The 25,762-nt window shown below is 37.9% G+C and overlaps 1 protein-coding gene across 3 annotated transcripts in view; it reads left to right on the top strand.

Moving 5' to 3' along the window:
* Positions 1-25,762, top strand: part of dlg3 (discs, large homolog 3 (Drosophila)) — a 131,022-nt gene that overhangs the window by 1,112 nt on the left and 104,148 nt on the right. For 2 of the 3 annotated variants that reach the window (XM_015387090.1, XM_015387089.1), the window contains exons 2-4: positions 3,857-3,988; positions 16,526-16,611; positions 23,505-23,615. In XM_015387090.1, coding sequence (XP_015242576.1) covers positions 3,857-3,988; positions 16,526-16,611; positions 23,505-23,615 — 329 coding nt within the window. The remainder of the gene's footprint in view (positions 1-3,856; positions 3,989-16,525; positions 16,612-23,504; positions 23,616-25,762) is intronic. The other variant, XM_015387094.1, reaches the window with a different exon arrangement.

Raw genomic sequence — 25,762 nt, 5'->3', positions numbered from 1 at the left:
CTTAAGCTCATATGTGAGTCAAGGCAGGTGAGCAAATACTTTTGGCAATATAGTGTATATATATATATATATATATGACAGCTGAAGTCTCTATTTATTGCACATTTAATCATTATTAACAACCCATCATCAGGGGAAATTAATTATTGTCTGAGAGGATGTAAGTAAGAAGTTGGCCTGAGTCTGGATGTGGTAAGCAGAACATGTTTAATACTGTAGTTTACGGACCCCGAACAACACGAAAAACAAGACATAGTGTATAAAGAACTATAGAACTACCGTTTTTTTCCATCTCTGCCTCCTCATTCTGGTCTGTTCCTCCGTCTCTGCTGTCTCTCCCTGTTTGTGTTGTATTCATACATAAACCAGAGCAAATTACTTTTACCCAAATGTTATATGACATGCGATCATGTAAAACTGTCTCTAGTTGATCTCTCACCTGAACTGATCTCCTGCCTTTTGGACCTAATGTCCATATTTAGCATACAACTAAAAAAAATGCATATGTCTTTAAACTAAGCAAGAGTGGATTTAATTGTAACTTATTAGCACAAAAATACATCAAAATACCCCTTAAACCACCAAATGGGATCGTTTCTAAACCCTGTACTGCAACAGTGTCAGTGATGCAGTACATTTACTCTAACCTTTTATTCATTTTGTTAATTGTATACTATGCTAAGTAAACCAAGACAGAAAAAAACAACAACAACTGTGTGGTCCATTTTAGGAAAAGTTGTGAAGTGAGAGATAAGCTGAGGTTTATTGTATCAGAGATACAAGCATTTGAAAACTAAATATGATCAGATTTCCCTCTTTGAAATTTCACAGTGAAAGTTATTTATTGGGCTTAGTCCATCACTGCACTTTTTTCATAAACCAATTCTAATCTAGTCAAACTCAGTGGTGCCATATTATCCCATTCTATCACTAAACGTGTTCATTCATCGTATTGAGATCCATGTCTGTGCTTCTCGCCGACAACATAACATGGATGCCAGCAGGGACCAGAGTTAGCAAGGATTACGAATAAAATAATCTGTTGTGTGAAGTCAGAGAAGTGAACGACCGTTTTTAGTTTGGTCTTCACATAGTGTATAAGATGAAAATAGTTTTCAATGCTAGTAAAAAATAAGAAAAAAAAGTGATCAGTTGCCAAAACATCCTGGGCTAAAGCCCCCAAAGCCAACCCTCCTGCTACGCCTCTGTCAAGGTCAGGGATCAGGTTGTGGAAAAGTTTCAATGATTAACGTTGCTAAACAGAAAATGAAGAGATTTTATTTTGAGTTTTGCAGAACTGGAAAGCTACAGAAATATGGTTGTCCGCCTAAATCAAAAGGGACACATTCAGAGAAGCCTCGATCGTGTGAATAAGTGTTTTCTCCCCTTCCTATCTCATACATCAGACAAAAAATTACTGTAAGAGTGCAAGAGGTCACAAAAGACTCCACAACAACATCTAAAGAACTGCAGGCCACCCAGTTTGTATCTTTATTTGATACAGACGGAACAAAAAGCACAAAAAAAACGGATGCCATGATGATAGGCAATGTTTATGCAGCAAAATATTGTGGTTTGCAGCCTTACAGAGGTCTAAAAATGCTGCTTCAGCCACATTCCCGAAGTCCACATGTTTTTTTTTTTCATAGAGTTTGTGAGATAAGTTTTAATTTCAGCTGACTATTTAGGTTTAAAGTCAAACTATTTTGGATGCAAACTATAATTACTATTCAACATAGTCAGTTAATCGATTTTTCTGCAACCTCTGAGAAGGTTGAAAGAAAGTGAAATAAATCTGTAGCTACAGCTTTGGTTCGGGTCTCTCTGCTCTCAGTTAATGTCAGACTTCATGCCTTCACCATAACAAAGAGACTGCATGGCAGAGATCCAAGTATAGATGCACTGATCTAATATTCATATCTGTCTTGGCGCCGATATCAAAGAAAATTCTAGATCAGGTATCAATGAAAATGGTCTGGATCCTTAGGGGTAGATGTATTCTACTTATTTCTATAAAAAAGTTGGGTTAAAAATCACTTGAACAGCAGAGGAATTTACTCTTCATTGGCTGATTTAATTTATTTAGTTGTTTTTAGATCAGAATCTGTCCTGTTAACACAATTTACTGTTGCTATGACTTCCCAATCTGACCTTATACTAATCTCATGTAGTTTGGGACGTGCATCTCTATATTTATACATATCATACTGGATTTTGAAGAAAAATGTATGACAGGCTCTAAAACAAAAACAGTAATGATGAAAACATTAATGCAAAAAAACCTCTGGTATTAGAAAATAATCAGGATCTGCAGGATGGTAAATTAAGGTATCAGAATAAGATCAGAAGTAGAAAAAATGTGGATTTGTGCAAATAATTTTGATGATCCCCAAGAGATTGATGGAAATAGTCTTTGGACTGACAAGACAAAGGTTGGAAATTTTTGGAAGGCATGTGTTCCATTATATATGGAGTAAAAGTAACACCGTAAATCAGGAAAAAAAAAAAAAAATGCAAACAGCAAGATATAGTAGTGGTACTGTGATGAGCTGGTAACCTGTCAGTAGCCACATTGATATGTGCAGAACTGAGTTATATCAATGTGGGGTGGCTGCTGTTCAGTCTGTCTGTAAAAAGGAGGGACGTTTAGTGCAATACTTCAAGCTGATAGGGTGACTTTCAGCCAATCGCTTTCAGGCAACTTGGTCATCCATGAGAGCCACCAACGGAGATATGATGATCACAATAGTGTTTTCACAACTAGCGGAGTAAGCTGGTAAATTTAACATTTTCCAAATTCTGTCGGAACAAAAGCACAAACATCTTTCCCATCAAAGAATGCAATACAAGAAATTGTCGCTATTTTAGCTTTAACAGAGTCAGTTGCGATATCGACAGGTAGGTCCTCCAGCGTTGCCATGTTTGTAATGGCCCGGCAAGGCCCTTCTGTCTGTTGTCGTTCCTACATGTCCTGCCCCAAAAAACACTACTGACATGTCATTGGTCTGACTCGCTGGTTGCTACGAGATGGATTTATTAGCGGGAGTCTTTTAAGATGGATTTGTTGTGAGACTGAAAACACGGATCTGACGACAATCCAAGGTTAATGATCTGGGGCCATTTTGCTGCTTCAGGACCTTGAAGATCTCCTGTGTTAAATGGAACATAGATTAAGCTATATACCAGAAAAATGTGAAAGAAAAATGCCTGACCATCTGTTTGGGACCCGAGTTCTGCAGCAGGAATGTGACCTTAAACAAACCAAGTCCACCTCTGAATGGCGTCAGAGAAAACAAAAAGGAAACTTGGGTTGGTCTAGTCAAAGTCCTGAGCTAAATCCCAGTGAGATGGTGTGGTGACCTTAAAGATGTTTATGCTTGAAACTTTTCATTGTGGCTGAATTCTCCAGTTGCTGCCATGTTTGGCCCAACTACTTATCAGGTTTTCTTTTTCTCTCTGTGGGGATCAAACCAGGTACTTGCAACCTTCTCATAACACAAGCGCACTACTCTAACCACTGGGCCAACACTCCCCTATCGTATCTGTCCACTGTTTAATTTTAGATTGCAATGATCTGCAGCTAAGGGACCATGTAGAAAAAAGAAAAAGATGCCCTATCATATGAGATCTAATCAGAATTTTTTCCTTCTATAAAAAACACAATTTATTAAGAAAGACTTAAACTAAATATCACTCATAACACGGGGAAGGGCCTAGTCAAAGCCCTGAACAAAAAGGAGATGTTTTGGGAAGAATTTGCTGTCTTAGGCTGGCAAACCACACATATTTATGTTATATATAGTCTGTCCCATGTAACCGCAATAAAATGCAGTGAAGTTTGTGATTGTGATTGCAGACACAGAGAGGGCGGTGGGGCTCCTCAAGCAATACCAGGCCAACCTGACCAGCCCAGAGGAGCAGGCTCTGAAGACCAGTGTGAGCAAAGTGTCAGCCATCTTGGGCAGCCAGCTTTTCCAAGCTCTACTTGGTGAGGAAAACCGCACAAAGCAGTTTGTTTTTAGACTCTGTCTATTGGCTCCTTAGCTGAAATGAAATCAGATGCTTCCTAACATACACTTTTTAAATTCCAGCCAATTTATTTTCACCGTGCAACTGTATGCTGGCAGTCAGACAGTGTCACATTTTATTCATTTTTATGGGGCTTTAACTGAGTCCACACGTTCCGTAATCAAGCTTTATGAAAGAGGCCTTTCAGTATTCCCCACAAAGGTTTACTTTATGTCACTCTATGGGTTTTAAAGAAACCCATCAAAGCCAAATACACATTTCGCACATGCACTAATTGGTATTAATCCAGGTCACTTTGGTACAGTTCTCACACTGGATTGACCACATGACCTCGTTTGTACCAGACACTTTGTAGATTTTATAGAAACGTATTACTAATTAGGCATGAGCTTTAACTAATTATAAAGTTTGCATCAGTTCTCACGTAAAAAGCTGCTGTAACCGCCGACACCTTCATAAGTAGTTTGGTGTTTTGGAAAGGAAAAGAGCTCGGGGGATCAGGATGAACCTTGCTTTTCTGTTTGCAGTGGATAGAACACGTTGCTTCTCTTTAACCAATGGTTCAGTGGTCCCTCTAATTACCACAGCCATGTTATAATGATCCTCGCCCTGGGCTCTGCTATTGCTTCTCCTGACCCACTGCTGCTTCTTTGCTGGGGATCCGAGGGGGAGGGGTGTCATGACTCAGGCAGCGGTTAAAAGAAACGCAGCACACAGTTGTTACCAGTGACGACATACACAGGGGCTTTAAAGTAATGTTTCCTGTGTGAGATTCATGCAAACTCCCAGGCTTAAAAACACAAATTATTAGACGTTTAACTTCTTGTTTGACGTCAGCGGGTTGTAGTAGGGGCTGATTGCTGCATCCTTTGGTTTTAAGAGCATATTCCCAGACTTTAGTTGCCTTAAATTTTTAGCTTGAGTATAACATCTGTCATAGACCAGGGGGCAGAGAGCTGGTGTGGCCTTTGATTATCCAATAGATTGTATTTATCACTTTGTATATTTGAGACATATCATCAGAGCTTCTGGGATTTTGTCTGTAGGAGGTGATCTTTTTCATCACAGAAGAAGGCAAAGAGCCACAGTTGGAGATGAGTAATAGAAACCAGAATAATCAAGTGTTGTTTGTACCTGGTGGGGATGCTGGTAATTTAGAGCTGTTACATTTGAAGCTCTGATTGCTAATCGCCTCAGAGCATTATAGATGAAATATGTATTTCCATCAAAAACTGAATCTGTTTCACCTTTACTTTATGTGTAGCTTCTTCAATGTTTTCTGTTGACAGTTTTACAGCTTTTCTGGCCTGATACTTACAGAATGATCCTAAAATATATCAGCATTAAGCTGCAGGATGATGCATTTTCAAAGATTGGATACATCATAAGGAAAACATGATTATGTGGACTGGTCTGCAAAAATGTGGCCAGTAAGATTTTGATTTTCTTTTTGGTTTAAAGGATGCATTCTCCAGCACTTCACAAAATTAAGAATAAAAAGTCTCCAAATCTATATTAAATGAGCAGCTCTTAAGACTGTAAGACAATGTTTTTGCAGCTGTAATCAAAGCATGAATAGCAAAATGTACCGCATGTTTTTTTCCTATATTTCCTGTTCTGTGCTCTGTTCTACTGTAATCTGTTCTGACCAATGGGAGCAGTGATTGTTACACTTGTGGTTTTGCTTTGGGTTATTGTTCACTTGCAAGTGCAGTTTCAAAATGACAAAATAATATCCGCTTTTGGTGTAGGCCAAACAAGCATACACAAGGACTTTTTTAATGTGAATGCACCCTAAAATAAGAGAACAACATGTATCCCAAATGGATAATGACCCTAACCCTGCCACTAAATTACTTAACTACAGGGCTGCTTATTGACGGCAAAGTCAACGTTTTGGAGTGGTTATCAAAGGAAGGGGCTAAATTTCAGGCAAAGGTTCGTAACAATCTTTAGAGTGGATAACCAAAATGTTTGTCCCAAGTTATACAGCATTAGAAAATCTACCAAATACTTAGGAAACCTATTTATAATTGAGAATATACAGGAAAATATAAGCCCAAAAAAAGAATCAGTGTGGTGATTCTTGGCTTTAACAAACAAAAATAGCATTTAGTGATGCCGAGCTAAAAAATAAAACATTTAGCCTGTGTGAATAGTTTGGTCGAGGATCAGTAAGGTGAACAAAAAACAGCTTCAGCCACTGGTTCCAGATTTATGTTTTCTTTTCTTCAGTATTTTCACTCTGACAACCCTTCCTGAGCTTCCAAGAGCTCAGTGCTAATATAACCAAGTGGCAACACACCTGCAGTTGAGTGGACCAAGCCGCAATTAAACAGGTAGAAAAAAAAAACTAACAAAGTCAAAACAGAGAAACAAGAATACAATTATTAATCTAATTTACAAACTCATCTACATAAACAAAGAGTATGCAAAACATTGTAATAAAAAATAACTCAAAAAGTTACTTTAAAGAAAAACAAACAAAGCATTACTCCAAAGGTAACCCTCTAAATGGTAGAATCCAGCAAGGTAATTGATGACTTCATCTATAGGAAATACTTGGACAAACAATGGTGAGTAAAAAGGAAAATAAATACCATGAATATACTTTGAAACAAAATAAAATATTTCAACCAATAATCCAGAAGTAATAGCTTTAAGCTAAACATATAAATAGATGGAAACTGCAACATAATGCGAACACAAACAAACCCAGGATAGTAAGTGAAGCAAAGTTGCAAATTAATGTTTAAATTTAAGCATTACAAATCAAAAAAAGGAATAAGGGACAAGTGGTGAACACAAACTGAACCACTTTGTCACAGCCTATTTTAACAAAAGACATTGAGATACAAACGTTATGTCTTTTTTTGTGCAATGTGTGTGTAAAATACCTAGTTTCAGCTATATCATCATTTCTTACTTAGATATGCTTATATGTAGTTGTACGCCAAACGGTTTTTAAATTTCTATAGACTTCTGTTACACTGTCAGCTTTTAATAATGTATAAATTTGAGGCTATAATAAATTATTAAAAACCATTTTCCAAAAAAAAAGATATTTTTATCCGTTCAGACTGAAAACGAAAGCATCTTTTTGAAGGAAACATATTGAACATGGAAACATTTGTGCAATAACCAGGTTGCACTATAGTACAGGGAACCTTCTTAGCAGCTGTCCTCCATCTCCTTCAAGCAAACCTCATTCAAATGAATCATGGTTACTTTGCCATGTTAAACGTATTCAACCGAATGATTTAACTGTGTTGGAGAAAATTATCAAACATTGCATGGCAATATCATTTGAAGACTGTTATCTTTTAGGTCAAATTATTTATGGTAAAACCAATGAACTAGAGATTAAATATTTTGTTCCCCGTAGATCTCCTGTCATTTTTTCATTTGCAGCATTAAACCAAAGCCATATTCTGCAGATGCTGGTGAAGATTCTCAGTCATCCAGGTCATAATCATTCCAAAAAAAGTTATAAAACAATCCACTGGATTTTATTTCCAAGTTTGAAGACATTTTGGACTTTTTGAATTGAAAAAGCTTCCTGGATGGGAAGTGAAACGTCTTCAAATTTAGAAACAAAGTCCAGTTGATTGTTTTTTTAAAACTTTTTTGGAAGAACATTTTCTGATGAGTTTACTAGAGTTACAATTGCCTCTTTTTTAAAATAAAAGTATCCGTCATGGCACAGAGAATTAAAGAATAATTATAGAAATATGGTGCAATAGTGACATAAAAAAAATAACTGGATGTTTCTCTTAAACAAAAGAAAATACCGGATAGAAAAGTGTCAAGGGGGCTGCCATGTCTGCATCAGCATCAGTTAGCCACAGACATTTCTTTCCGATCCCTGCTTGCGTTCTACATCTGACAAAGTCTCTTATATTTTTAACATGCCTAGCGTAAAGAGTAGAGCTGCAACACTAAGTACTTTTATTTAAAGCAAAACATCCAAGCATAGCTAAAGTCTTTCTGAAATCATTCAGCAGAACCTTTGGCTCATTATTTTAAAAAGTACATTCAGCACAATAACAGAAGTTACCAATAAGGAAACATGGTGTATGCAGCACCATTCTTAAAGTGTAAAAATAAGAACTTTTAAAAGTACCAATCAGTTTGGACAAATGAAAGCTTAAGATGTTCAGTAGAAAGCTGGAAGTGCAGAAAAATCTTTTTGTTTTATCCTCCAGTGGTTCAAGACCAGAAAGGAAATTATTTTTGTTCTTTCAACTCTGGTTTGGCAGCATTTGCAGCTTGATCTTGAAATAAAATCTGGGCTGAGCTTTTTTTCCTGTGTGGGGTCCAAAAAAAATATGAAGTAGGTGCACTATAGTTGGAGAGCGCCATGGGGACTTCCTAGTAGCTCTACATTTCTGTTCTTGTGTGGTATGAAATGTCAAGACTAAAAGAAAGCTTTGTTTTTGCTGCCGCGAGGAAAATGCCAAATACCTGTCTTCTTGTAGAGCATTAACTTGCATCAGTGGGAGTGAAACCCTTCATCTAGATTAACAAAAGAATGACTTCATCATCAGAAAATGTATGCTAATCCTGCAAGAGTCCAGACCTGAATTAAGCAAAAAAATCAGCAATGTCACCTGAGGAAGACAGTGAGCCTAAGATGTCCTCACAATCTCATAGATTTGAAAAAGATAAAAAATAAAAAATCATATTTTATAAATTATGGAATCCAGTGTCTTAACAATGATTTGCACCCTTTGAGGGGCCATTGTAGTGGGTTAAACTGTGGGAGGAAGCTGAAGCTAGGGACATAAAAATGCTGTGGTCAACGCTACAACGCAGACTCTTTTTGCTGCTTCAGTGCCAAAATCTGCTCCACCATGAAACTCTGTGGCTGGACAGTATATTTTTACAGCTAAAGCCTCTAAATTGTGAGTCTTGCAATGCTTTTATTTCCCCTTTTTTATTTCAATATGAACAATTTCATAACCCTCCAGATTCTGGTGATTTTGATCGATATCATTGACACCCAGTGGTGTATTTATAGAAACCAGGTAGACTCAGAGAGGATTAGCTTTTCCAAATCAGGATTCCACACATTCCTCACAAAGAATCTTCAATCAAGGCCGGGCCCGAGGCAGACAGGAAAATAAATTGCTCTTGGCTGCCATGCCAAACCTCCTCCACAGTTTTCCGGCTCATCCAAAAAGCGTACAAGCGGGTGGGTGGGGGGGGACAGAAGAAGGAGAAGAAAGTCGGTTTGTTTCAGGTGCAGTGGCTAGAGAGGCTTCATCCCCTGTTCAATATGTGGTTCTCATGAAGAAAGGATGGTGTGGCGGTGCAGTCGGTTCACAGCTCTATAATCAGAGTGCAGCAGCAGTATAAACATTAGTCATTCTTTTATCCGGTCCTGTTGTGTTTGCTTTCTCATGCTCAGGGCCATGCAAGCTGGTTCAGTTAGACCCTTTTGGTGTTGTGTTTGTCACTGTGCCGATGGCTTTAAAGCAGAGCCATATAAGCTGAAGAAGGGAACAGCTAATTTGTAGCTTAACATTTCCTTCAGCATGAAGGTAAAGTATATCTCTGAGAGATGCCTGTGTAACTTAGCTCCATGGTGGGAGTTCAGAGGTGTTGCATCCAGCGTGGGAGGTTTTGGTATCGGCCACTTGATTGGGTGTCTGCATGGTTGCATAGTTGCAAACAAAGCTTGCCTTTAACTGGGCATCCGTCCTTTTGTCTCAACGCACAAGCGCGCCGTGGGGTGCATAGAGGTGGAGGTGGGGGGCTGGGAGTTGAAGCAGACACACGTTACATAGGACCCCAAATGACTGGGGAATGTTTTATTAAGGGAAATGGAAGGGGGCGAATTGTTTTCCCTGCTTTGAAATTGTGACCTAGTTTTCTATCACTGTTGTGTGGGTTGCTCATCATCATGTAAAGATCCAGGGGCAGTTTTTGTGTGTGTGATTCAGCCTGGCAGGGGGTGCAGAGATGAATCTCACTTTAAAGGTACTTTTGATGAGGATAACGGTCTGTAATGCTCTAATTGTACATCAAGAGGTTATTTTAGTCAAAAGTTAGGAAAAAAGCGTAATCATGACACAATAAAAACTCCTACAAGGATAATCCAAACTTTTTCCCACCTAAATATGGATTTAGAATAACTTCAGTTAGGCTTTTGGCTTGAATTGTGTATTTTGTCACCCGGCCAGGAATTTATGTGGTCGCCAGACTTGGAGCATTTCTGAGACTGTTTTGGAAGGCCACATGGTATGTGTGTTGACGGAAAACTGTCTGCACTTGATATAACTGAGATTGCTGACATCTGAGCAAGATGAGATCGAGCACCTTCATCAAAGCTTGTTAACTTTTACAGCAAAGAAAAAAAGACGAAATTAAAAGTGTTAACTGCTAACCCAGGTGCATGAGATTTAGTCGGAGAGCCAATCCTGCAAGACTTCGCTGATACATTTTTTTTAACACTTAAAGCAAAAATAGAAGTTATTTTTATTGAACAGCAGATATAAACAAGGTATTAAATGTTATGATAGTGAATGGTGACATGTTTTTCTGAGTAACCTTTTACAAAGTGCTTAAAAAATAAAAGAGAAGATTTCTAAAACACAGACGTATTTGTGCATATTTTGGCAGGTAGTTAACATTCGGCACCCTGGAGAAATTGCCTCCACTTTTACATATTTAGTCTGTGTCAAGTGCTCCGGTGTTCCAGACCTATATAATGATGATCTGGACTTTGTGGGGGCTCTACCATCTGTTGCAGAACTCTCTCTTTTTTTTTAACTTTATTTCTATGTGGACTAGAGATGACTATTATTGCTGCATGAAATTGGCCACCTGTGCAAAACTTTTAAGCCGCCTCTAACGTCCTTCAGGTCCTTTCAGGTGAGCCAAATTTTGTGGTATTTATATACTTCATCATTTTGCTTTTCAGCTACAACAGAGAAGCTGATGTCAGGTGAGTTTAGCACAGTTGTCGTCAGTAGTCAGTTGTATGGTGTTACGGTAAAAGATGCTGTCTTTGGTCTAAACGTTTGCCTTTAAAACAAATCACAAAAGGTCTTTTTTAGCAAAGAATAACAAAATGTGGAAAATATGCTGGTGAAGATTCTCAGTCCTCCAGGTCATAATCAATCCAAAAAAGTAAAAAAAATAAAAGTAAAAAAATAAACCACTGGACGTTGTTTTCCAAGTTTGAAACGTTTTGCGTTTTTTGGGTTTCGCTTCCCATCCAGGGAGCTTTTTCCTGCTTTTTTGCACATTTTATGACTCTTACAGTTGGATTAGGGCACAGGGAATAAGCGCTGATGTTAACCCTTTATAGGGCAGGTTACTGTTTTTGATTACTAGCAGACCCCTTACAAATGGAGTCCCACTCGTCTCTCAGTGAGGTCTAGAAGCACAAGATCTATATCCAGCCATTCAGCAAAGTTCCTGCTACATGGCTATACATCTTATTTTGGCATTTGACTAATTAGATGAGCCCTTAAATGATATATGTCCTACTGTGAATTAAGTTGGGAAAAAAAAAAGTTAACAAATCAAGAAAAAAAGTAAGAAGTTAATTGTAAAGTAAAAAAAAAAACCTAGTTAACAATTATATTTAGGCTTATAAACTAAAAACTATCTAAGTGTAAGTATCAGCATTAATGCCTCAAAGGTTATTTGTAGCAAAAAAAAAATGTTTTTTTTTAACTCTGAGTGTTTTTCATGAATTTCTTATAGAAGCACTTTTGTTATTAAATTGGCATTCATTTTTGCGATAAAAATATCCATATTTTTTTAATCTTACAAAGGAAGTAAGGTGTTGTCCTGGATTCCAATAACACTACTGGCTTGGAATTTTAATTTTCAAAGTATTTCACTCAGTGCCCTATAAAGGGTTAAGGAACGTTTCACCGTGTTTTGCCCGGTTCTGCTGGAGGTTTCATCCTGTTAAAAGGGAGTTATCTGGGCGTGCAGGTGGCGCAGTGGTTAGTGCGCACGACCCATGTGCGTAGGCCTTAGTCCTCGACAGGGCCGACCCAGGTTCGAATCCGTCCTTTGCCACATGTCTCTCCCACATGTCTCTCCCCCTCTCTCCTACCATAAAAAAAAAACAACAACTAGGAGTTTTGCTCTCCACTTTCGCTACAAGCATGCTTGGTGTGAGGGATTGCTGTCGAGTTAATGAATTGATGCAATCAGCTGGTTTTCCCTAGATAGAAAACTTTGAACCAATCTGACTGTATGATCTGGTGGAATCGTCTCTGTAAAGTGTCTTGAGATAAGTTGTGAATTGGTGCTATAGAAATAAACTGAATTGAATTGCTTTTTCACATTTTTTGGATAATTTTTAGTCTTTGTTGTGGGTTCAATAAAAACAATGTGCTGTTAATTTATGGTACTGAGGGACCTAAGAAAACAGTAGCATGATACAAAATCTGAACTTTACCGCTTCAGTATGTGTGTATGTGTGTGTGTTAGCATGCATAAGAGAGAGTGTCTAAGGGAGGCTGCTCTTTAGTCAGCTGGTCAACAATTTGCTCTTCCCACACATGGCTTCACTCCTCCACATTCAGACACAGAGATGAGTCAAATGCTCCATTCTTACACTTTTGTTCCCACATTGTCTTGTTGGGACGTTCTGGCTCATGTCTCTGTCTCAAGCACAAACGAAAGCCTGAATTCTCTGAGTTTATGTTTGAGTATTTAAATAAGGCATCATCATTTGTAGAAAGTTACAGGATCTTCTTTTTAAAGCATTTTTGGAGCTCAAAGATTGACCATACAGTGAACCTGCCTGCAAGCTGATGAACTCTCCTGTCATTCCTTTATGTCAACCTTGCAGTTGCTGGTCCTGAGTTAGGCATCAGCAAAAATGTCACAGTGGATTTTCATCCAATGCTCGCACCTCCAAAGAAACCTGAAAGAATACAGTTATAAAATGCTCTGAAATCACACAGAATGAAACAAAGACTGTTTTTTTTCCTAAAAGTATTTGTTAACCAGTATTTGCTTTTTATCACTTTTTTAGGGTTTACTATATAGTATGGACATCCACATGTATCAGAAAAAGAAATCTTATTTGACAAAAGTTGATAAATTAGTTGTTAGTGGCTATTATGATTATGGTGATGTGTATTAAACACTCCAGCATTTTCTTTCTGCACATTTTTAGATGCATAGATAGTTAATAATCCAAGCTGTCACCTGTTATTTATTTCAGATATGTTTAAGAATGATGCCAGATGAAGTGCTGCTCATTACATTGCTATTATTGCTGCACGTGGGCACCATTGCCACATATTTCGGACAACAGCTGCTCAAATATGGCAACAAACCTCATAGTGTGCTGTTAGGATGCTTTCCAACAGTGAATGAGCAAATGAACACTTCCATTTTTTGTTGTTGGTATTTTGCCAGTCTTTCTGAGGCTTTGATAATGTTATCAATATCAAAATTATATTTGATTGACCAAAACAAAGAAATGTATCATGATATAAATTCGTTCTCTATTTCCGTTCATTAGGTACACATAAACCACCACAGTTCTATACAGGCTCTGTACGCTCCATCCATCTTGGGACATGACTCCACTGCAGAATAGTGATTAAAGTTTTATTTGGTTTTGTTCAAGCCCAACACTAACAAGCATTAGATTAAAAAAAGATGAGAATACAGTCCTTTTCTTTTTTCTAGGCCCTTAAATGCTTCATTCTATCTACTCTTATCATCCTGAAATATCAATATAAAGTCTTATCTAGCAGTTGGTACATTTATCAATTCTGATTGAATTTATAAGTACATCCATGCCAAAGCATTTAGGTAACTATTGATTATTTTTAATCTCTAACAACATTAATATGAGAATAACTTTGTGTTGGCCTGTGGTTGCCTGCATGACTTCCCTAGGAAAACAAATAAAACGCATAACTGTACCTACAGTAATATTGCTTGCACCTTCAGTAGTACTATTCTGAGTACCGGTATATACAGATAACATTTTTGAGTGCTTTTGCTGTTAAAGTCCTTATCAACATGGCTCTGCAGCAGTGAACAAAAACCAGAGAGGCTAAACCTCCCCATGGTAAAACATGCGTTGTCAAACTTCATAATTGTAGTCACTAAATTGCATTAAATCTGCGCTAAAACGGGCGTTAATCAGCTCTTGAGCTGATAACACGCCAAAATATGGGACTTCCAGTGAGGCTAAACCTCTTAGGGGGTCCATTAAGCTTGATGCTGATTGGCCGACATATTTTTGACTGACAGTGGCCAGACAGCGAGGAGGTTTTCCTCATGAGTGATCATTCACTTATCTTGTGAACTCATGCTGTGGTTTTTGGAGTTTATTATTTCAGAGCACTTCTCAACAGCTATTTTCACCCATTGTAGTAATGTGTTTTACGTGTTTCAACATTTGTTAATGCCATACGTGATGTTTTGATTTAATTAACACTGTTGAGACTCCCCTGTTTAGAGAGCAGCAGCCCCCAATGTTCTGCACTAACCAGTACTGCATAATATAAGAGATTGAACCATTAAGTTGCACGTTTCACTCGCTCTCTCCTGTCTAATGGAAAAAGCAGTAATAAATCATGGATGTCTTAAATCAGAAAGAAAATGTGACGTGCATAGAATAATAAACCGAAAGCATGCACAATTATTTACGCTCTTAGTGATCTTTTGCTGTTAAAATGTACAGTATTAGACCTAAGGCACAATAATAGATACAGTTTGTACTAATATTCTTTCTTTTTATATCATTGGTGATTTTGAAACAGTTTATGACACGTTAGGAATGTTGAAACAGTATATCACTTGCAAAGGCCAATTAATGAAACTGTTATGGATGGTGTTTTAATTAAAACTTTTGTTTATTAAATAAAGGAAAATATTAAACATAATTTTCTTATTATTATGCACATTTTAAACGAACAATTGCCCATAAAGAGCAGCTACTAGTGCATAGAATCTTATAAACGGATGAGAAATAAAGTAATTGACTGAAATGAGTCTAGGAAAGGTTGCATTTCTTATACTTTAGGACATTGCTACCAAATGGGGAAAACATGTGCCAGCTGTAAATCTTCACCAGAGGTTTTTGCCTAACAAAATGTTACCAATAGCGACCACTTAAGCTGGAGGTCACAAAGGAAAACAGAAAAATATCTTAATCACTGCAGGCCTTACATCAGTTTACCTCAATGTTCAAGACTCAACAATAAGAAAACAGAACAAATTTGCATCCATTGGAGTTTAGAAACCAAAATAGAAAAAAAAAATCTTGGTTTTTGCCTTTAAACCATGTTTCTATTTCCTTGTATGCACCAAGTTGTACCAGAGTTTTTAAGGAAAATGTTGCGTCTTCACTTTTTGTAAAGCTATGAATAGGGGAAATCAGTAGTGTTGGTTGGCGAGGTCCCTTCAAGAGCTTATAAAGGATAGCTTTCACCTATTTTTTTAGTCTCCATGCCCTAAATAGGCATTAATGATTGATATTAGGAACAAATGCAACATTAAAACACATATTTTAGAGATTATTTGCTATAAAGCAGAAATAATTATTAAACAAAAATAAAAAGGATTACAGACTTGGAACTGTTCTTAGTCTCTCATATCAACGGTTAGACCAATGGTGCAATGCACAATGAGATTGTGGATCCTTACTTTAAGAGGCTAAATGGACAGACTGGTGGTTTAAGCTAAAGTAACTGAAACCTGATGGTTAAAGCTTAAATGATAAAATGGATCTGCTTTACTATACTCAGTTCAGCCTTCCTATTGCCCACTAATAATATTCTAATAATACCCCCCCCCCCCCACACACACACACACACTTATTTAAACTCTTCAGTTATACTGATAATATCCGACTTAAAGTCTTCCTTCTTCAGTAACAAGTGCTACACCAAAGGCTGCTGTAATCGCAGCCTGGTAGCTACAGAAAACATTTTTTTTTAATGTCACTGACTCCTCAGTAACTTGTCATTGTCTGTCTAGCTAAAGAGCAACTGAATTTTGTTAAAAGCTGTTTTCTTCTGACATTATTAACCACATTTATATCCAATGACTAGTTTTTTGACATTGGATATGAATGCCTGCTTTTGATTTTCTAGCATTGTTCAGAAACTTATGTATTTATGTCAGGAAAAAAAGGAAAAGTTCATATTTTTCTGCATATTTTTCTAGTTCTGCATTTTTGTGATTTTCTTAGACACTGACATTGTTTTACCCTGATCCTGCATCACATAGGTAAGTGTATTTGGGATGTGTTTGGAAATGAAAAGACTTGTTTTCCATGCAGACAGATAACTCCCACCCCCACAAGCAAGGTATCTCCCAAACGGCTCATGATTGATACAGTTTTTTTTTCTTCAGCCAATCAAAGCTCTGAGCTTTAGAAGACTGCAGAATTATTGGTGGGAAATGCATATAACTAAATAGAAAGTGTTATGTGGTATTTATTTTTATACAAGATAAAAAAAAAAGTTGATTATTGTTTTTATTTTTCCCCCTACAGATATTCAAGAGTGTTACGAGGTGACCTTGCAATTGAATGCAGAACAAACAGTTGTAAAAGAAGACGGCAAGCAGGATGCGTGGGAGGTAATTTTACAGCTTCACATTTTATTGCAGATCAGAGAAAATGTGCTTCATGTTTACTTTGCATCGGGTGTCACTTGTGTTGTGTTGGATTGCTTTTACTTGGTAGCTAACACAAAATGTCATTACCTGTAGTCATCGCACTCCTACCTGAAAAGCGTTTTACCATGAGTCACGGCTGCTATGACTTCATACAGGACATGAAATACACACAAACTATCTAAACCAGGACATCTTCAGCAGTGGCAAAAGAATAAGGGATGCATTTTTTACCCTCACCCCCTTTTTTTAACTGTTTTATCGCTACGTTTTGGGGTTTTTTTATATAGTGAAACGGCCACATTTAATTGGTAGAAAGCTGTAGATCATTGAATTGAAAAATAGAAGGGGAAATACTGTTACCCTCAATAATACCAGAGAAATGGGATAACAGACTATTTCTGATAAATTAAAGGCCTAAATTTTCATCTTTTTCATCATACACATTATTTGAAGAGACATGTCCAAATTTAATTTAATATATGACCGCTGTCAGTTTTGACCACATTTTTAATTGGTCAACAAGAGAGCGTTAATGGTTTTAGTGAAAGTATAGTCAGACTTAGACATAGACAGACTTTATTATCATTTTGTACACACAGAGTGTATACAAAAAGAAATTTCGTTCAGGGATGAAATGTCTTTTATGGAGGGAAGAGGAGCCCTGATGATCTTCTCTGATGTTCTCACCACTCTTTTCACCTTCTTCCAGTCTGAGGCGCTGCAGCCTCCACACCACACAGTGAAACAGCTGGTCAGAACGCTCTCTATGGTGCTTCTGTAGTAGGTGGTGAGGATGGGTGGGGGAAGGTCCGCAAAAAGAAGTACATGCACTTTTGTGCCCTTTTGACCAATGAGGTGGTGTTTACATTCCAGGTGAGGGTGTCTGTGATGTACACCCCCAGGAATTTGGTGCTGTTGACCACCTCTAAAGCTGAGCTGTTGATGACCAATGGAGTGTGGTTAGGCCGGTTCTTCTTGAAATCGACGATGATCTCCTCTTTGTCTTCTCCACGTTCAGGATCAGGCTGTTATCTTTGCACCAGTCCACCAGCTGCTCCACCTCCTCTCTGTAGTTCTGGTTGTTGTCGTCTCTGCTGAGGCCCACCACTGTGGTGTCGTCTGCAAACTTTACAATGTGATTGGTGGTGAACCGGGGGATGCAGTCATGTGTCATCAGAGTGAACAGCAGGGGGCTCAGGACGCAGCCCTGAGGGGAGCCTGGGCTTAGGGTGATGACATCAGAGGTGTTCTGTTCGACCAGGACTGACTGAGGTCTGTTGGTGAGGAAGTCTAGCAGCCAATTGCAGAGGGGTGTATTGAATCCCAGCTGTTCCAGTTTGCCCATCAGATGCGATGGGATGATGGTGTTTAAAGCTAAACAGAAGTCCAGGAACAGCATCCGCACGTGGGCGTTCTTCTCCTCCAGGTGTGCCAGGCTCAGGTGAAGAGTGGAGGACATGACGTTCTCAGTGGAGCAGTTATGTAGGTCGAATGTTGGCGGCAGACTGGAGAAGATGTGTCAAAAATTTGATGTAGTCACATACTTTACCCATTTTAGCCTATTTTAAGTCTGGAGATCTTTGTCTTAACTTTATACCCGAACTGCTTTTAATAAAGATGTATTTAGGATTTTAGTCAGCAAGAAAAAAAATCCCAAAGTATTGCAGTCAACACACATAACATTTTTTCAATAACTTTATATTATAAGAATAATGTAAGTGCTAAAGCAGAGGTCTTTATGGTGGGGTTCATAAACCCCTGGTGGGTTGCGGAGGTATATTAGTGGGTCATGAAATTTTTCTGTGACCCTAATCACACACAATATAGGTAGCGTAGTAACATCTACAATTTTGCTAAAAACATTACAAATTGAGTTTGTGTGTTACCTTTACACAAGGGGCAAAACTCTGCATCAACGAGTTAAATTACAGTCATCAGTAACTCTGCCAACTGTCTGAAACTCATAAATGTTTTTTCTACTTCAGTGAGCTTAAAAAAATGTTTAGGTGTTTTACTCACTCACAAATGTTCAGCAACTAAAAAAGTTTCAATTCTAGTTTCCTTTATCATTTAAATATTTGATTTAGTGTAACTCGCATTGCCATTGTGTTTACTAACATTTTATGAAATGGAAAAGAAAATTTTTAAAAGGAACTCCACAAACTGTCCAGCTTGCATTGGAGACATTTATTTGCAGTGTTTCGGTACTGGACCTCCATCAGGAAAAACAACAACAACAAAAAAAAAAAACTACAGTATAATAAAATTGAATATTAGATAATTCCATCTTAAGGTTTTACAGTCTACCAGATTTTTATTTGGATTTTTAGTAGCTCTTTTTGGGCGACCCTTTGACTACTGATAGTTATATACTTTCTAAGGTAGAAATTCAAACTACTCGGCTTTAAAAATCAAAGTATTCCTCTGTGTTTTGTCATACTTTTTAGTAAATAAGCAGCTGTTGTTAAGGAATTGCTGAATAAGTTAAGCATGAATTGCTGCCTCTTCGTGTTCCATGTGTTCAGACTATGCCTTTCCCCAGTTTAAGATGCTGAAATTAAAATTAGGACCACAGTCTGAACTTAATTTATGTCCTCTCTGTAGCCCTGTGATCCACCCTGTTGACTTTCTAATTCTCTGGTTTTTCCTCCTTTGGATACCAGCTGGTTGTGGTGTGCATAGAAGGCTGAAGTGTTCCTGCTGGGGAGTTCGAGAGGGGAGAAAAAAAAGAAGACCTTAATGTACATCCACTGAAGTGCTCATCTGTATTCAAACCCTGCTGTCACCTGAGTGAAGGGTGGGAGGGAAACTAAATGAGTCTGCAAATTCAATGATTTTGGGCAGAGTAATCGGTGAGAGAGGAGGAAAGCCCGTCTTTGGATTAAATATTGACAACCTTGTCAGAGCAAACTCTCTTAGTGGTGGTAACATTTTTATAGAGAAATAATAACAAATAAAAAAATAAACCCATTTTAAGCACACCTAGAGTCTTTTTTATGTATGTCTGTGAATGTCGGTGCAAAGGGCAGACCCTTAGCTGCTTTCAGTACCCAAAGCAGGAAGCAGGGAGGAGCAGCTCTGAATTTTCTACTTTCTGTTCACCGACTGTTGCCTCTGCCGTAAGGAAATAAAGCTGTCAAAGCTTAAAGCAAACAACCATCTCTGACATTACATGAGGTCTCATCAAGTAACATAGCTTTGAATTTGAAGTAAATGCTGAGAAAAGACTGCAGACATGACATAAATTCAAATGCCTACTCTTACCTGTTTGTTCTTTTGCAGTACCCCAGCCTGCATCCTCACGGCTAAGGGCTGTTTCTATATAAACACTTTTTAAACTGAAAAGGAGAGCAGAGTAGATGTTGTCTCACATAGCTGCTGCAGAGTAATTTTTCCAGAGCTTTTGGTATTATTTTTATATAGAACTCGTTACTAGTGATGGCCTGCTCTAAAGGCTGCCCTCTGGTGACGTTTACTGGACTCTGTGGTCTAAATTGCAGAAATGGTGGGCATACATTTCAGGTACGCAATATTCTTTAGCTTTGCCGGCTACTTTACGCATAGTGTAATTTAACATTCTTCACTGCATATATATATATATATATATATATATATATATATATATATATATATATATATATGTATATATATATGTATATGTATTTATGTATATATAAAAATCTCATCAAGTCATCATAGTAAGATGGGACTCCCTTGATGAGATGACTGGAGTCTGGTGTGCTATTGCTTGGTTGGAAAGAAATCCTGCAGCCACACAGCCCTTTCTGGAACCGGTTTGACACCCCTGTAAATGTATATGCAAGCAACTCACTCAGGATGCATTGAAAGTATGTCTGAAAGATCACCACATCCTGCTATTATTTGTTATTTAGTGTTTAACTCTTTGTTTGTGCTCAGTTTGTCAGTAAGTAAAGCCCTCCGTGTATATTTACAATAACAAAGGAGATACGATACTGCACATGTGCAGCTAACAAGGACGCAGCCTACCGTGGCTAAGCCAGGCAGCACCTCCCGGTGAAGTGGGAAAATAATGAAGAAAGGTCAATATCCACTGTGAAAAAACACAAAAAAAAGTTTTATTCCAAAAGGGATAAGACTCAAACAGCACTCGGAATACACTATGAATATCACCGTTCACTGAAGCAGAAGCTAACGCTGCCGAGGCTTTCAGATGTGGCTGCTAAGGTGGTGGATAGATTCGATCTATAATACTAATACTAGTCATAGCAAAGCTATTATTAGTCTCTTAAGTTCAAATAATATTGTAAATTGATAGATTTGATGGTTCTTACCTTGATTCTGTGTCCCATTATGTGTTGGGCAGGAATGATAATTTTCTTTTCCCTTGATGTTCTGATAGGACGCTCTGGGGAGGATTCACTAGAACTCAGAGTTGCTGTTGATCAGTTTCAGTTGATTTGATTAATATCCGTTTGTTTTCGAACACGGTGAGCTGTCACTTCTCTGTGAGGAATTGTTAAATGCTTGGTCTCTATTAGATAGTTGCTTCTTTTGGAGCTATCTGGCTTTCTTATAGTTCAGCAATACTGCCAGAGGATGGCTCCACATCAGTGTTTATGTTTGATCATGGCCATGCTGGAATTCTATTTAGGCTCAAAAAGGACTCAAAACAGTATCAGGATGGATGCTTGGTATGTATAGCCTTTTTTATTTGTGATCAAATGTTTCTTTTATAAGCATTTAACATGGCAGTACACCTTTAAGTAATAATGTTAAAGAGCTACTTTTACTTTTTTTGGGAGGTATATTTGCACAGATTATTTATACTTAGTTATTTAAACTCAAGCAAATGAAACCCCATGCATGCGTGGGTTCTGTCTGTACTTAAGCTTCCTCCAACAATGGGATAACATAACCGTTAGGTTAATCGGTGTCTGAATTTGCCTAAGTTGTGAGCGGTTCAGGGTGTAACCCGCTTTTTGCACAAAGACAGCTGGAGGTAGACTCCAGCCCCCGGTGAGCCTGGTGGAAATGTGGTAGAAGATGGATGGATTGATGTATATTTTCATGTCTTTCATGCGCTCATGACAGTTATTTGCAACGGAAAATTCTGCTAGATATTCTGGAAAAGCAAGGATTACACTGCAAAAACTATCTAGAAATAAGTAAAAATTTCTCAAAATAAGTGTGCTTAACTTTAATTTGAATAGGGAAATAAGATGATTTGCCAATGGAATGAGTACTTTTACTCTTAAAATAAGATAATCAAATAATGTGCTCTTGAAATAAGACAGTCAAGTTGTTTTTTTTTTCTTATTTTAAACATAAATTGTCTTGTTACATTGCCAAAGTGTCTCAGTTACCTCCTCAATTCAAGAAAAAAACTGCACTTATTTTAAGAAAAAACACTTATTTAGAGTTCAATTTTTTGCGGTGAAGATGATAACTGTTTACTTTGGTGTCATAAGGCTCTTTTTAACAATTTGGTTGGAAGTTAAGGGTTATTCCATTAATGCCTGAGCTTTAACTTTCTATTTAATGTGCTGAGGTGTCATAATTGCTAGATACTGTACCTAAGAGGCCATCTTAAGATACCACCTGTATTGTGAAGTGCACCACTCCCTCCTGAACAAAAAAAAACCTTTACAACAGGATGCTGGCTCCCAATACTCAAAGTCGAGATGGTGTTCTCATACCTATTGGGGTTGACTGTTCTTTGTTTGAGTAATGTGACATCCAACACTAAAAAATAATCAGTAAAAGTAAGTATGATTTATGCTTTTTGTATCAAGTTAATATCTGTATCAGCAAATGCTCAAAGCTTAGATATATCATAAAAATTATATATAAATCTGAAATGTTAACATCGTATCAAGACTTTCCTATCCCTGACTGAATTTGCAAACTTTAATTTGGAGCTTCTCGCTCTTTGGGTTTCAGTCAAATCTGTAAGCCTTGCTTTATTAAAGATGGTGACAATCTCTTAACAACTTTGCAGGATTGTTTGCTCATCATCTCTGAGACACAGCCAAGACATCAATCAATGCAGCTGTGTGTTTGAGGTGTTGTCTTGAAAAACATCGACAGCTAGTCCTTATAAAGCCATTACCGGTACATCTTAATCTGGTTGTTTCACATTTGCTAAAAGGCATATTACACGTTTGTGAGCATTTCAACACTTTTATAAAAAAAATAATACTTAGAATTACACAAATTATTAAACGTTTATCCTGATTCAAAGTCAGACAGTGAGCAAAAAAGGTGATTTGTGCTTTTATGTAGTTAAACTGCCTCATAACATCTTGACTGCTACTACGAAAGGTGCATTTAAAACACTTTAAAAAAATACTTTGTTGATAGTCTTAATATATGAATATTTGTTTAACATATTGTACTGTAATGTGATATCATTTGAAATTTATAGTTGTTCTTATGATGTGATCATTTGATATATTTTGTGTATCTGTAATTTTAAAGGGACCCCAGGAAGAATAGCTGTCAAATTACTGACAGCTAATGGGGATCCAAATAAATAAACAAATGTAGTGTCGAAGTAACAATTTGGTTTCAGCTGTGTTTATGCAGTCACCAAACTCTCTGATGCACGTGTTAGTCGGTTACAGAGATCTCACAAACCCGTATGGCTGATCACTTTAGAGTTTGACAGAGCAGCACAAACTTTTTCTTAGCAATGTAAACACCTAAAATAAAGCCCTTAGTGTAACCCAAAAGATCTATCTACTCTTCTTTGCCTGCTTCATCATATTCATAGTTGCTTGGAGAGTATCTCTGGATAGGTCACCACTCCATGGCTGGGCTTTCTATCAGGCAGAATCCATGCTGTTTCATATAAACTTCTCTGTTTATGGCAGGACCTGGAGGATGAAGCTGTGTCTCGGGTGCGAGTGACCAGCAGGAGCAGTCCTCTCAAAGTGGAACGAGTTTCTGGTGTTGTGGCGCGCTCCCTCGTCGAGATGCCAAAGGTAAGTAAAGCCAGGCAGTAATTGATTCAGGATTAACTAAGTCTAGATATTTACAACTACTTGTAAAGTTTTCAATTAAGGCCCCACTGGTCAGGTAAATATGCAAAGAAAGAAAGTTCATCCCGATGATTTAGTTCCTTTTCAACAACATATTTTTGAGAGTGTTTAATTCAAACTCGCCGATATTCTTTAGACATGTGGTAATGCTAAGCCTGGATAATTAAAGCGCCTTAATACAAGGTGCAGGGTTTATGTTTTGGGTGGTAAATGGTTAATTAAAATTCTAGTTATTTTTTACCTTCAAACACAACTAACAGGACCTAGTCAAATACCATGACTGAAAAAAAAACATTTACGTGCAAATTAAACAATATTTGCCAAGCTTTCTCCTGGTTCTATTTCCCCGGTTATTTTTTAACCTGAACAGGATTTTCTCACCAGGCTTATTCAACTGACTTAAACACTGTTGTGCGCCACCTGCTTGCAGCTTGTATTACTAAATGGAAACTTGAACAAACACAAATATTGTATGCATTTACAAAAAGTATAAAACAATTCTGTCAATTTAACGTAAGAGCTTAAGAATAGATTTGCTATCACTAGTATCATTAATAAGAAGGCCATGTACTCTAGGATCTATAAACTTGTCTGTAAATCTGAATGCTTCTGCAGCTTTAGGATGTACGTTAGTGAACACCTACATTTATGTAGTGTTCTGGACTTTTCCTGTTTCCTCTGTCATACAATGCGACTAGGCTTCTTTAAAATAGCAGGAAAGCCAAAGCACAGTTTGAGATAACTGTTGAGTCTATTAATCACCTTCCAACTAGATATCAAGCGTAAGCAAACTGTTTAAGAATTGACAACTTGCAAAAAAATAACTACAAGCTGCTGTATTTTACAAAGAGTGGGTAAAACCTTCCAGTTTTAGATGTGTCATGGTCCATACCTCAAAATACTTTTTGCTGTAACTGCTGTGAAAAAAAATTCAACAGATATTTAAATCAAAGCAAGATATCTATTTTAGATTTTTATTTGTGAAAAGGTTTTCAAACTATACACATTTTTATTTAACTTTACAATGATAAACTCCTTGTTCATCTGTTTTAAATACTGAAAAATGTGAGGGTCTCCTTTTTGGGGCGTTTTTAATCAGATTATTTAAGATTTTCCATTAAATATTTCTGTCTAGAGTTTAAATTGAATGACAGCATCTATAGTGAACACATTCTTACGTTTATTTGCTTAACTGAAGGATCTAATTTCTTCAACTGCTGCTTTTGGCCTCAGATGAAACAACTTTTTGCCAGATAAACAAGATGTTCAGCAGTTTCTTCAGAGGCTGGCCAATATGCTGCTCACACTTGTAATCGGATCAGTCCTGATCTTTTTGTTTCATGTCTCAGCAGCCTGCCATTTTCCTCCGTGCTTTTACAGGCCCTTGTGTTCACATGCGTTCCCTATTACAGCACGGCCAGTGGCTCATGGCAGCACAGTGGCCGCAGGCCCTTAGCTTCTCAGCTGCGCCCCGATCTAGTGCAATGAGTCGGTAGCGGCGGTGGGGCTGGAGGGCTGTAGGCGTGAAGATCAGGGGAGTTGAAGGGGTGAAAAAACAAGGGGGGTGCAGGCGGTAAGCACATGGGTTCAGTGTGCATGGATGATAATGCCTGCATGAGAATCCAGTGACGGCACAGGTTGTGTGCATGTTTGATCCTCCCACTGTCACATTGGGGGAGGGAGGTGAGGCAGGGGAAAGGAGGAGAGACGAGGGGGTTGTGTGTGTGTGTGTGTTTCAGGGGGGGGGCTATTGAGAAAGATGCGGTGGGGGAGGCTGGAGAGGGATAGCAAGGCGGTTGAGAGGCAAGGGCCGGTGCAGTGCGGAGCTGGAACGGACACCCAGAGCTCCCCCCCAGTTACCATGGAAACCACATTCCTCCCCCGCTTGCATCCCTACAGACAGCTCTGCCTCTATCTCTCTCCTCGCTTCTCTGTTTTTCATGTTGTCTTTTTCCATTCCTCTTTTAATTCCTGTTAATGTTTTTTTTTTTATTCCTTTCTTTCTGCTCTGATTTCACACCATCTTTACACATTTGCCACGATGCACACTCAGCAAGCACACTGATTTCAGGTGCGTTGCACTTGTCTGT

Source organism: Cyprinodon variegatus, unplaced genomic scaffold (assembly GCF_000732505.1).
Source record: "Cyprinodon variegatus isolate N-32 unplaced genomic scaffold, C_variegatus-1.0 Scaffold385, whole genome shotgun sequence".
NCBI classification, from domain to species: Eukaryota; Metazoa; Chordata; class Actinopteri; order Cyprinodontiformes; family Cyprinodontidae; genus Cyprinodon; species Cyprinodon variegatus.
This window is presented reverse-complemented; position numbering and strand designations above follow the sequence as displayed.